This window comes from Astatotilapia calliptera, chromosome 12 (assembly GCF_964374335.1).
Source record: "Astatotilapia calliptera chromosome 12, fAstCal68.1, whole genome shotgun sequence".
Lineage (NCBI taxonomy): Eukaryota > Metazoa > Chordata > Actinopteri > Cichliformes > Cichlidae > Astatotilapia > Astatotilapia calliptera.
The window spans coordinates 31117007-31131339 of record NC_137433.1 but is presented as its reverse complement, the minus strand read 5'-3'; the positions used below and the strand labels follow the sequence as shown (position 1 = coordinate 31131339).

The 14333-nt window shown below is 42.7% G+C and overlaps 1 protein-coding gene across 1 annotated transcript; it reads left to right on the top strand.

Moving 5' to 3' along the window:
• Nucleotides 1-248: 248 nt before the first annotated feature.
• LOC145432451 (4-hydroxybenzoate polyprenyltransferase, mitochondrial-like) lies at nt 249-13972 on the top strand. The gene is made up of 7 exons (XM_080309405.1): nt 249-480; nt 1232-1398; nt 1583-1704; nt 1952-2037; nt 2142-2275; nt 13534-13722; nt 13834-13972. The coding sequence occupies exons 1-7, from the start codon at nt 459-461 to the stop codon at nt 13948-13950; spliced, it is 837 nt and encodes a 278-aa protein (XP_080165531.1). The 5' UTR covers nt 249-458; the 3' UTR covers nt 13951-13972.
• The last annotated feature ends 361 nt before the right edge of the window (nt 13973-14333 follow it).

The following is a 14333-nucleotide window of genomic DNA, read 5'->3' as shown; positions in this document are numbered from 1 at the left end:
GCTTAGGCGCCGTGTGAGAGAAAAGCATGTGAATGTTTAGGCTTTTATGATAAGGTGGGAGAACCAGAGGCTATAAGAGTTTGAGCAATGCTCCACCATTTTGAGATCTGAGGCTGTCTGCATCAGTGTCCATCTCCCACGTGTGTGATCATTAAAATCATCGTTTGACTTGACCCGGCCGGACCAGTGTTGTTATTGTGGTTTTTCTCTTGTCTCCATCCCCAATATTTTGAACCATAACACTTTCTACCTGCTTCATCCAGAAGGAAGGGATACAGGCTGGAGATGGGCCCCCCTCAGACTCCCGTGTGTGGAAGAGAAAGCCTAAGAACCAATCTGCAATCTGGTCATCAATAAGACTTCTTGAAACACAGCAAAACGGGAGAAGACGGTTCAGTTTATCAGCTGCTACTATAGTAAATTCAGCACCAGTACACGTCCAACCGTACCTCCGGCTGATGAGGCTGGACAAACCTATAGGTTTGTACTTATATGAACATCACATTGTTGGGTTGTCGTGTCTTCATTCGCTCACCCCAACCAGTCGCGACAGATAGCCGTCCCTCCCTGTTAAAAGGGAGTTTTTCCTTCCTACTGTGACAAAGCAAGCTCATGTACTCAGGTTTAACTTCAGCAGGTCATTATGACCATGTCTACACATTCATTTTCTGCTATGCAATGATTTTTATCTGTGTCAGTTTAAAAGAAAAATATTGATATCTAGAATATTGCAGAATTTTGACTTTATTCCAAACATGCACTCTTTAAGCCCAGAACAATTTTTAGCAGCATTTTCACCATGTTAACAAAACAGAACAAAACAAGAAGCTATATAACATTAATACAGTCTTCAGAAAACAAATGGCTAAAATAAGCACATCATCTTTGACCTTGTAGAGCTATTAACTGGCACTAACAGGGAAGCATCTTTGTAAGCATGTAGCCCTAACTCATGATGTAGATAATAATTGTTAAAATTGTTCTTTGAAAGAATCCTACCAAACTGTAAAACTCTTATGTAATTACTGTGTAAGACAATGAGTCTAAAATATCTTGCCCCTGCATTTTTTCAGTGTCACTGCACAGATGCATCTAAAACCAAACCACATTTAAAATGCCACCAGATTAATGTAGCTATTGGCTGCACATTCATCTCTTTGTGGGCTTTGTTTCTGTTCTTATCTTACTTCCTTGTTTAATTCCCTTGAAATTCATTGCCTTTTAATCGTAGGGACATGGCTGCTGTACCTCCCCTGTACATGGAGCATTGCTCTGGCTGCTAACCCTGGATGCTTCCCAGATCTGGGCATGCTCACACTGTTTGGTACAGGTGCTCTTCTCATGAGAGGGGCCGGCTGCACCATCAATGACATGTGGGACAAAGACTTCGACAAAAAAGTAAATGAGATTTTCTTACAGCTGACTCCAAACAAAGAACAGGACATGTTTTTGCAATAAAGTAAATAAAACTTCCATTTCTAAGCAGACGTTAGACTTACCTGTGTCACTGTCACTCCCCTGCTCAAAGTGTTTATTTATTTTTCAGCTCTGATAAATTGAAAGTGTTTGTGTTTTTGCGCAGGTGTCCCGCACAGCCTCTCGACCAATCGCATCAGGAGAGATTTCTCGAATGCAGGCGCTGGTCTTCCTGGGAGGGCAGCTCTCGCTTGCACTTGGGGTTCTTTTGTGTCTCAACTATTACAGGTACTCAGAATCAATTTTATGTATGAACGTTAATGACATTTTATTAAGAAAATATAAATAGAAGAATAGGAACAGGTATATAGGTTAGATTAAATCCTCCGAGTCATGAGAAAAAAAAATCAGTGCAACAGTTGAACTGGATCACAATATTACTACAGTGTGTTAATTTTCATAGTGTAACTAAAAGTGATTATTTATCCAGTTATTTTGCAGTCTTTCCCTCACATTGTTCAAAATGCTCTCACAGTATAGCTCTGGGTGCTGCTTCTTTATCTCTTGTTATCACCTACCCACTGATGAAGAGGTTCACTTACTGGCCACAGTTTGTGTTGGGTATGTGCTGTGTAAAGTTATCTTGTAGTGTTCTTTGTCTAGAGTTAATATTTTACAGACTATCAGAGCTATAGCTGTTCTCTTGTTCTCTTCTCTCACTTTAGGACTCACTTTCAACTGGGGCGCTCTGCTCGGCTGGTCCGCTATTAAAGGCTCTTGTGATTGGTCCGTGTGTCTCCCGCTATACTTCTCAGGAGTGATGTGGACGCTGGTATATGACACAATATACGCACATCAGGTAAAGTAGTGGGCCTGAGAGATCGCACCACTTCGTTCCTATTAAACACAATTCTTTCCTTAAACCAAAGGCTGAGTGCAGTAAATGTAAAAGAACGCTCTCATACACCAACACTACCCTGAACCAATGATACCTGGCAACATGCTTTTTTTAATGCCAAATTCTGACACTGCCATTTAAGTGTTGCAGCAGAAATCATGACCAAGGTCATCAGCACCAGACCAGGAAAGCAGTTTTTCCAGTCACCTGTTGTCCAATTTAGCTTGCAAATGATAGCTTCAATTTCCTGACAGGAGCCCCCAATGTGCTTTTCTGCTGCTGTAGCCCATCGTGTTGTGCGTTGAGAGATGCTTTTTAGCAGATGTTCTTCTGAGTGGTTATTTGAGTTAACCTTGCCTTCCTATCAGCTTCCTTTCTGTCCATTCTCCTCTAACCTCAGACATCAATAAGGGATTTTTGCCCAGGTGAACTGGTATACATAATAAAGTGACTGTTGAGAACCTGTAAATTTAAGAAGAAAGGAACCGAGAAACTGAAACTAATTTAAAAACAGTTTAAACTGTGAGTACATGGTAGCTGTTCCTTTATATTTAAGAAATGCAGTTTAAGGGATTGCAGTTTACTGTGTTTACTGATGTTTTTCTTTGAGGTGAACATGAGATTAATGTGTCCTATGTTCGTTCGTTCAATCAATCAATCAATCAATCAATCAATCAATCAATCAATCAATCAATCAATCAATCAATCAATCAATCAATCAATCAATCAATCATTATTTATAAAGCACTTTTCATACAAAAAATGTAGCACAAAGTGCTTTACATAGTTAAAAGCAGCCCACCCCACCCTCCAACTCACTCCCCACACTCTCATTAACATAAATGATGTGAATACACACATATCCCCCCCCCCCCCCCCCCCCCCACACACACACACACACACACACGCGCACACTTAAAGAGTAAAAATTGGGCTGGGTTCACATGAGCCAAGTGAGGAAACACTATAACAGGGAGCCGTCTGCACCGAGAGCCGGTCACAGACCGCAGCCTCCAGGCTGGGCACACAGCAGGAGGGAGGCAAAGGAGGCCCCCAGCCAGGCTGAGAGGACCCCCAGCGACCCAGCAGCCACGGTCGATCACAGCCCCAGTGCAGAGAGCCCCCTCCGAGGAAACACTGGAGATATGCCACAATAGGCTATATACAGGGTAAAATGATAAAATAAATAAGAAGGGGATACAATATAAATATAAATAGAGTAAGAAGATTAAAAAATGGATAAGAATAAAATCAATAAATATTAGGTAAAGCCTAAATTAATAATAAAATAGCAGGATAGAATAAATAAGCATAAAATAAATAAACGCTAAGTAAAAGCTAAATTAAAAAGGTGGGTCTTGAGCCTGTTCTTAAAAACGTGTACGTTCTCTGCGGCCCTGAGCTCCTCCGGCAGGCTGTTCCACAGACGAGGACCATACCACTGAAAAGCTGCCTCTCCGTGAGTATGTGTCCTGACTTTAGGGACAATCAAAAGGCCAGTACCAGAGGACCTCAGGGTCCGCGAGGGTTCATATGGTAAAAGCAGATCTGAGAGATAAGAAGGCCCAAGACCATTAAGACATTTAAAAACCAATAAAAGAACTTTAAAATCGATCCTGAAACACACGGGGAGCCAATGCAGCGATTCTAAAACCGGTGTAATGTGGGCCCGCCCTCTGGTCTTCGTCAGCACACGAGCTGCCGAGTTTTGCAAAAGTTGTAAAGTTGAAATATTCTTCTTAGGAAGACCAGAGAGCAGGGCATTACAGTAATCAATGCGACTGGTAATAAAAGCATGCATCAGCATCTCCGTGTTGGCCCGAGAGAGAATTGGGCGGACTCTGGCTATATTTTTTAGATGATAAAATCCAATTTTGGTTACATGTTTAATATGTGGGATAAAACCAAGCTCAGAGTCAAAAATAACACCCAGGTTTTTCACTTGTAGCGAAGGACATAGTGAAAATGCCTCTAATTTAGACAAGAGTTTCTCTCTCTGAGCCTCAGGACTGACGATTAAAACTTCAGTTTTGTCCTGGTTAAGCTGTAAAAAGTTTTCTGCCATCCAAGATCTTATATCTAAAATACAGTTAAAAAGGGCATCCATTGGTCTGGTGTCATCAGGAGACACGGAGATGTACAGCTGCGTGTCATCAGCGTAACTGTGAAAGTTCACTCCATGCCTCCTGATGACACTGCCGAGAGGGAGCATATACAAATTAAAAAGTACAGGGCCTAAAACCGACCCTTGAGGCACACCACATGTCATTTTATGGATCTTAGAGGAGCATGTATCCATACTCACCATAAAAGATCTGTCAGAGAGATAGGAAGTGAACCAGTTGTGTACAGCACCAGAGAGGCCCACCATGTGTTTCAGTCTGTTTAAAAGAATAGCGTGGTCTACTGTATCAAAGGCTGCGCTTAGATCCAGTAGCACCAGGACTGAGAGCTTTTGGGCGTCCCAGTTACATCTAAGATCATTTAAAACCTTTAGGAGAGCCGTCTCTGTGCTGTGGTTCACCCTAAATCCAGACTGGAATATCTCCAGGATCTTTCTATCATTTAGAAAATCATTAATCTGAGTAAAAACAAGTTTTTCTAAGATTTTACTTAAAAATGGTAAGTTGGATACAGGTCTGTAGTTATTAAAATCATTACAATCCAAATTGCTCTTCTTCAGAAGGGGCCTCACCACCGCCGTTTTAAAGGCAGCAGGGAAGACACCCAACTGAAGAGAGCAATTCATCATGTATAAAAGCTCAGCCTCAAAAAATCCATAAAGTGTTTTAAAGAGTGAAGAAGGGATTGGATCTACAAGACATGTGGTGGGTCTCACTGTGGAGAAAACTTTCTTAAGGTTCTCAGCATTAACCAGGACAAAGCTGTCCAGTGTCTCCTCAGGTACAATCGAGCCCGCAGATGTGTTTACAAACATATCGCGATTAGATAAAATATCAGATCTGATGGCGCTGACTTTTCCCCTGAAGTGGTCTGCAAACTGCTCACAGAGTGAGTCTGTGGGGGTTCTTTGGGAGCTGTTAAAATCAGGGTTAAATAAATGATCTATGGTGGAAAAGAGGACCTTGGGATTATTTTTGTTATTACTGATTATTTTGGCGAAGTATGAATTTCTTGAATTCCTTAATGTATTATTGTACACTTTAAGTTGCTCGCAAAATATTTGATGGTTGATAGTATTTTTATTTTTCCTCCACCTCCTTTCTGCTGCCCTGCAATTTCTTTTGAGTTTTTTGACTTCTTCGTTTCTCCAGGGTGATACGTGTTTTACGTTAATGTTTTTGGTGGTGAGTGGAGCAACGGAGTCAAGGCTTTTTTTCAGTTTGCTGTTGAAATGATTAAAAATCAAATCGCAGGGTGCAGGTAAAATCGCAGGGGGGCATTCGTCTAAAACCCTGGTAAAATTTGCAGCCACTTCAGAGGTTAGATAGCGCCTCCTCACAGTTCGCACCGAGGTCTCCCGCTGAATAAAACCGGTGATGTTAAAAAACACACAGTAGTTGTTAGGTATTTTAGTACCATGGTAGCATTTACTGGATATTGTTTTATAGTGACATTATACAGGAAAACTCTGTCATTCAATAAGGCCCCTTTGTTTTAGTTATTTTTCTCTTTGACCCAAGAATTGATGTGTGAGAATCACAGGCTGGTACAAGGTTGAAATACCACAGAGATCACTCCCTCAGCTACATTAGTTTCTTAATCTTTTAGACGCCTGTTGAAGGCCAAATGGTTTGTTTCAGATTTCACTAATGTAAGAACTCTTCGTTTTGTGCCTTGAAAATATGTCGCTGAGATAATCACAATTGTAGCTGAACTGATACACTACACAAAGGATGCTTCTTCACCCATGGGCAGGAAGACACTGCCTTATCTTGGTCTGTACTGGTTTAAACTGATAATCTGCTGTCTCATGAATTTTACCCTCTATATAAACTGTTGTACTTGTGAATAAAGTTGAGTCACTTTGGGAAGACAATCTAAAGCAGTCTCTGTTTTCTTGTTCTCCCAAGCTGCTCCCGAGCTCGTACTAACACGCTGAATGGCATGCTTGAATATTACTTGAGAATATATTTGACTGTGTTACAGACTAAGGGACATTCTCTGCTGATAGGTGAAGGTACATTCTCTGCTGATAGACGTCCACGCCTCGAAGGAAGTCGATCCACGGATTAGGCCCTGGAAACCGTTTCCTTCAATTTTGGTGTCGAGAAGTGGGATCCTGACGAAGGTAGGCACTCGTCTTTATTTTATAAGACTGTGTTATGCCTTTCTCAGTGATCCACATAGAAACGGGATACGCTGACGAGGCCTTCTTCAGTGGCCCACATAGTAACAAGTGGGATACACTGAGGAGCCTTCTTTAGTGGCCCACATAGAAACACAGGAAGTTGCCTGTTGTTTTGTAAATAAAAGCAGAAAGGACACAGGAAGTTGCCTGCTGTCATAAACTAAGAAGTTGCTCACCAGCAGAAAGGACACAGGAAGTTGCCTGGGGTCATAAAACGAGAAGTTGCTCGTTAAAAAGTGAGAAGTTGCTCACTAAAAAGATAAAATTGCTAGCAAAAAATCAAGTAACCTCAGGTGTGCCACAGCAAAAATAAATACTAACCTAAATCCTCCTAGCGTGTAAACCCCTCTGGAAATCACTGAACATGGGTCAGAATAATTCAAAGACCTTAGACGGGTCCGATAAAAAATCAAAATTAACTGTAAAACCGAAAAAATAAAATATAAAATCACAAATAGCGGCTCAGTACGACTCCCACTTCCGGTTACGTTTAACCCACACTCGCGAATCAATGAAGACTTCCATGATTACGTATCCAGAACATGCGGAAGTGCTTACGTGACTGATTTCGTCTCGAACTTAAGAACTATAACTTTAATGCATTCTAATTTATTTCCGGAGCCCTATCCCGAACGATTATCGCCAGAAAACAGGTCAGTAAAACTGAAGGCCAGTGCAGATACTACCACGAAAGCTAAAAGTGTTAAGATAAAGTTGAATTTTGATGTAGAAGGCTCAGAGGAAAGTGAGAAACTAATGTATGCAGGATTACCCGCTCCAGCACAGCAAGGAAGTTTCAGAGGACGGAAGGATAAAAGTAGAGATATGTGTTTTTATTGTGGCTCAGTTTTCCAGCAGCCGCAGACACCCAGAGCAAAAAATGAATTTGTGTATTTCATTTAACATAAAGGGTGAAATGTTTGCTGACACTGATAACAGCTTATGTTTTCTCTGCCCTATGTACCGACATGATGGAGAAGGAACATCCTCTGTGTCAGCTGGACCCTCAGCAGAGAATGAACTCAACATCCTTTTTGTCCGGTACTCTATGTCACACACTGTGCCAAAAAAAACGTGTACAGACGCCACTACCAGGTAATCCCATGACTGGGAGCCACACTTTTGTTTCTCTAAGGTCAAACAGTGATTTTGTTACATAACTCAGACATAGGTTACGAAATATGTCGACACATAGATCTAACCTACCCTATCCACTGTACTATTTCTGCAGTTACATTGCCAGCTGAATACCAGAATATGACATTGTGGTCTAAAAGTGAGAATGATATAGGATTTATTGACTGTACACTTTATCACGTACACCTATTAAAACACAACAAGCCAGTATATGTCAAGCAACATCCCATTTCTGCCGAAAAAGCCTCAGCCCTAGATGTCATGATAGGAGATTTATTGACTACAGGAGTAATAAAGCCCACACTCCTGTCAATCCTGTGCCAAAGCCTAACAAACCTGGCGTATGGCGTTTCATACAAGACTTAAGGCAAATTAATGCAGTCAACATTCCTCTGCCACCTCTCGTTTCAGATGTTCACAGCATATTGACATGCATTGCATACACATTTTACCGTGGTGGATTTATGCTCCGCTCCTTTTTCTCAGTACCTGTGCATGAAGACACACAGCCGTTATTTGCATTCACACATAGAAATAAGCAGTACACTTGGACTCGTCTGCCTCAAGGCATGATAGACGGCCCTGCTGCTTTCTCAATGGTGATCTGTGCTACCCTGGACAGCTTTACTCCTCCAGGGCTGCACCCTGATCCACACGTGGATGACCTCCTCCTCTGTGCTCCGAGTGAAAAACTATGTCAAACTGCTACACACATGCTTCTCCAGCACCTCCAAAAGACTGACCACAAAGCATCAGCAAAGAAAATGCAGTACTGTCAGACTTCTGTTCAATATTTGGGATTCACACTGTCTCACGGAAAACGTTCCATGACTGCAGACAGGGTCAAAGCTGTGACCTCCGTCCCTCGGCCCACTACACAGAAGGAAATGTTGTCCTTCCTGGGCATGGTGAACTATTGCAGACAGTGGATACCAGACTGTTCTTTTCATGACCACATTCTGCGTGACTGTTGTAAAAAAGACAAGCCTCCTCGAATACTGTGGTCCACAGAAATGACTGCCTCTTTCAATGCATTAAAGGGAGTGCTGACCTCCGCCACTCAAAGGTGCTGCCTGAATTGTTCAGGGAATGCCGGCCTGCCTGAGAGCAGTAGCAGCTTGCTCTATCATGATAAGGGACTGCGAGAAGCTCACACTCTCACATGACACTATTCTACACACCAATCACCAGGTCACGACCATTCTAGCAAACATAACTACACAACACATGACCGCACAACGTCGCTCAGGTTATGAAGCTACACTGACTTCAACAGCAAATCTCACTATAAAAGCAAGCAGCACACCCAATTCGCCAGCACACTTACTTATTCGTATGCTGTGTTCCTCTGACCGACAGGATGGTTCAGACGACCCTGACGATCATGACTGCATGACACGTATACAGGAATCCACAGCACCATGTCCAGATTTAGAGCAAACACCTATCCCAGACTCAGCCACGGTTTATGTGGACGGGTCCTGTTCAAGGCCGAGTGACAACTCATTTCTTTGTGGCTATTCAGTGGTAACAGTGCCTGACATCATACTAGAGGCTCACTCATTACCATTTCACTCAGCACAAAAAGCAGAGCTCATGGCTTTAATACGCGCCTGTGAGCTACATTTGGATAAGCATGTGACAATTTACGCAGACAGCCGCTATGCATTTGGCGTTGTGCATGACTTTGGCACATTGTGGAGACAGAGAGGATTTAGATCTGCTGATGGAAAATAAATTGCTAATTCTGATCTTGTGCAAAGACTTTTTCAGGCTATACAGCTGCCATCGGCCGTTGCAGTTGTAAAAACGAAAGGACACAGTACAGCTGACACAGACGAAGCAACAGGTAATGCCTTAGCAGACGTGACAGCCAAGGCTGCAGCTCCCACCTCCGCAGGAAGTATTATCTGTGCCCCTACAGCTGCCACTTGTTACACTCCCAGACTATTTAGAAACAAATGTTGATTTAAAATTTATACAAGAGCAAGCCTCTGCATGTGATTACACCTGTTGGGAGAATAATGACTGTACCTTAGATGACAGAGATGGCTTATACAAAATCTTAAGGGTTTGATTGCCCTCCCATATTCCCTGATGCCAGTCCTTGCCCGACATTTTCACTGTGTGAGTCATGTCGGACAAAGAGGGGTAATAGGGGCAATAAAATCAAGATTTGTAATTGAGAAAACATCACATGCAGTAAAAGCATATTAGCAACCTGTCTAACATGTGCACGAACTAATGTAGGAAAATCAAAAGCAAAACATCAGCATTTACCACAACCAGATTTTCCACTTCATACATTATGACTCCATCTGCAGTAACCAAATTATTTCCATTTGAAATAAGACTATTTCCAACACCATGGTCAGCTTCCAGAGGGGCACCGCTAGTAGAAGGTGATGTATATTGCATTGTCCACTGATGTTCACAACCTGGTAGAAAAACTGAATAATAACTATCAGAAAGTTTGTCTCTCTCAGCCTTTCCCCTCCACGGTTCCACAAGTGGAGACAAGGAGATGCGTGTTGGAGAAGTCACTAAAACCAAGGACACTCTGGGAGGCCGCGCGTGTTCCAGCCCCAGACTGTACTGGCAGTGACGAAGAACCAGCATCCTAACAGACGGACAACCTCAGTGGATTCATGCCAGCAGGGTTAAGACCAGTCCCACCAAACCACCTAAGGCGTCGGATCAAGTAGATGACGTCTCCGGCGAGCCAGCGCCCGGATCCAATACACCTACACACACACAATCACTGATTAACACACAACGCCGGAAAGAGCCAAGACTCAGAAAGCCCTTTGATCCCCCGCCTGAACAACAACAAGGTACTCGAACATCCAGCAGGAACAGAAAGCCTAGAGTACCACACAATGTCTAACCTGATAAAGATAGACTCGTTTCATCCTGATAATGGAGAAAATGAAATGCCCATTGTCATCACACGAACCTGGGACCAGGCCAGGAGACGACTAAAGAACTGTCTTTTTTATATATTTAGGTTATTAATCATATCTACTGCATTAACCTTAGGATTTTTATTTACTATTTCGTATTGTAAAGTGCAACCCTGTTCACATTTCTGCAAGCCACATTTTCAATGATAACCCATATAGCTACTAGTACAGCTACTTCAATGTATTTGCAATTAGCACAAATTGATCCTGAGGATGTGCCAGATGTTACCAATGATGTTCCTGATGTGTATATTGAACATTAGGTTGTGAACTATTACATTTTATGATTTGCTTTTTATATTATGTTATTACATTTGTGATTTTTCCTTTCTATTTGAGTTATTATTTTTAAAAATAATAAAAGAGGGGAACTGTTAGGTATTTTAGTACCATGGTAGCATTTACTGGATATTGTTTTATAGTGACATTATACAGGAAAACTCTGTCATTCAATAAGGCCCCTTTGTTTTAGTTATTTTTCTCTTTGACCCAAGAATTGATGTGTGAGAATCACAGGCTGGTACAAGGTTGAAATACCACAGAGATCACTCCCTCAGCTACATTAGTTTCTTAATCTTTTAGACGCCTGTTGAAGGCCAAATGGTTTGTTTCAGATTTCACTAATGTAAGAACTCTTCGTTTTGTGCCTTGAAAATATGTCGCTGAGATAATCACAATTGTAGCTGAACTGATACACTACACAAAGGATGCTTCTTCACCCATGGGCAGGAAGACACTGCCTTATCTTGGTCTGTACTGGTTTAAACTGATAATCTGCTGTCTCATGAATTTTACCCTCTATATAAACTGTTGTACTTGTGAATAAAGTTGAGTCACTTTGGGAAGACAATCTAAAGCAGTCTCTGTTTTCTTGTTCTCCCAAGCTGCTCCCGAGCTCGTACTAACACGCTGAATGGCATGCTTGAATATTACTTGAGAATATATTTGACTGTGTTACAGACTAAGGGACATTCTCTGCTGATAGGTGAAGGTACATTCTCTGCTGATAGACGTCCACGCCTCGAAGGAAGTCGATCCACGGATTAGGCCCTGGAAACCGTTTCCTTCAGTAGTGGTCAGAGACAGCCAAGTCAACAACAGAGGACACGCTGGTGGACAGCCCATGGGTGATGACCAGGTCCAGAGTGTGTCCTCTGTTGTGAGTTGGCTGTGTGACGTGCTGGGTAAAATCCAAACAGTGAAGAATGTTTAAGAATTCTTTTGATGCAGGGTCAGAAGGATGATCTATGTGCAGGTTAAAATCACCGGTTAAAATTATCATATTATATTTTGAATGTATGTTTGTTAAAAATTCTGAGAATTCCTTGATAAAAGCAGCACTGTCTTTAGGTGGTCTATAAATTGTGACAGATGAAACTGGAGGGCTGCTGAAAACAATAGCGTGGAATTCAAAAGTGGTAAAATGATCAAGTAAAATTTGTTTGGAGGTGAGTGTGTTGTTGGCTAAAGATGCAGTCCCACCACCTCTCTTACCACTTCTAACAGAAAAAGAGAAATTAAAATTTGGTGGGGAGGCCTCAGTGAGAACAAACTGGTGCATCCGAACCCAGCCATGTTTCAGTTAAAAATAAACAGTCAAGTTTATTATCTAAAATTAAATCATTAATAATAAAAGACTTGTTCAACAGAGAGCGGACATTTAAAAGTGCCATACTGATTGAGACTGGTGGATTTTTGACAATAGAGTTGAATGGATGTTGATATTTTTGAAGAGGCCGGAGGTTATTAATGTTTTTGGAGTTACTAGATTTATGATAATTCTGTTGCTCTCTGTTTGTGATTATGACGGGTATTGTGTTGACTGTGGGAGAGAGAGGTCCGAGTCCAGAGTTTTGTGTATTACTGTTAAAAGTGGAACAAATATAGGAGCTGGGACCAGGGGAACATCAGTCAGTGGCAGACAGATCTGCAGGTAATGTCAATTTGGGGTAGTGACAGGGCGATGTGCGGGAGTGCTGTACGCCAAATGCCAAATTGGCGGACAGCAAACGGCGTCCCCAGGCGTTGAGGTGGAGCCCGTCTGCCCCAAAAAGATGCCTCCTCTCCCAGAAGGCATCAAAATTGTTAATAAAACCCACGCCGTGGGAGACACAGGCGGAGGAAAGCCAGGTGTTAAGGCTGAGCAGCCGGCTGAAACGGCCTATCCCTCTGCCACAGGTGGGGGTGGGCCTGGAGATAAAAGCACTCACCTGCAACTGACCAAGGAGGCTGAAGAGTTGGAGGAAGTCCAACTTCAGCAGCTCAGATTGCTGTTTGGGGATGTCATTGGTGCCGATGTGGATGATGAGCCGGTTAACCTGTGGGTGGGATGCCAGAATGTTGGGAATTCTGTCCACTATGTCAACAACAGTGGCTCCCGGGAACGACAGCGTGAGCGCCCCCCTCATCCGCACGTTCCTGACGATGGAATCCCCGAGGACCAGCGTGGAGAGAGGAGGTGCTACCGGGGGCTGCTGGCCATCTGAGACGCCCGCGCCCGGCACCGGGGGTGTTCAGATGGAGATGCGCCAGCCGGACTGCGTGAGTGACTCCCAGGTAGCCGCGCCGTGGGTCCTCTTCTCCGAGGAGCCGGGGTAAAGCACAGCTCTCCGCGGTGAGTTTGCACCACAGCGTCGGGTTGCCCACCGCGGCTCCGGGGGCGTAGTGGTGGAGATGGCGCAGACCTCAGCGACACAGCGGGATGGCGAGGGCTAGCGGTCAGAGGAGGAAAGTCCACAGGATCCAGGATGTTAAAGTAGGGACCTTGATTGACTATGACCTCGTGTTGTTTTGTCTTTCATAAATAGGATAAGGAGGATGACATCAAAGTAGGAGTCAAATCTACTGCACTGAGGTTCCAGGAGCAAACCAAACCCTGGCTGAGTGGCTTCGTTGTGGCCATGATGTCTGGACTGGTATTAGCTGGGGTCAATGCTGAACAGACTCTCCCTTACTATGCTGTACTCACCGGTATAGCAATGCACCTGACAAACCAGGTGAGGATCATGGTCAACTTTAATACAACATTTAAATGAGAAACATGCACAGATTCATGTGTTTTAAGATTAGGTTTTCCATTGAAGTATATTTATTTTCTTCTCTTGTAGATTTACACATTAGACATCAACAAACCAGAAGACTGCTGGAAAAAGTTTGTTTCAAACAGAAACCTTGGACTGTTGTTGTTTTTAGGTATTGTTGTCGGGAATTTGTGGAAAGAATAAAGACAGACTCTGAAGAAATGAACAAGCCTTCATATAATTAGAGACGATGTTTTATTACATTTGTGTGTTTTGTTTTTTATGAGAAGCACTCTTTTAACAACTTATGTATTTTCAAAAATTCCAGCAAATCTAAATTGAAATTGCTGCAATAACTTTGACCACCAGGGAGCAGTATGATTCCTCCTACCTGATGAATGTACTGTACGCCAGTGGCCTCATTACTTTGTTTTGGTCCATAAAACACATAAATATCTGGGTCTTTGTGCGACATCCTTCATAAGTCACTGGTTGACATTGGTGCTCTTTGTTTTTATTCTGGCCAGGCAGCATTTACCCACTTTACCTGTGCTTATGGGGCGATCGTGGCTCAAGAGTTGGGCGTT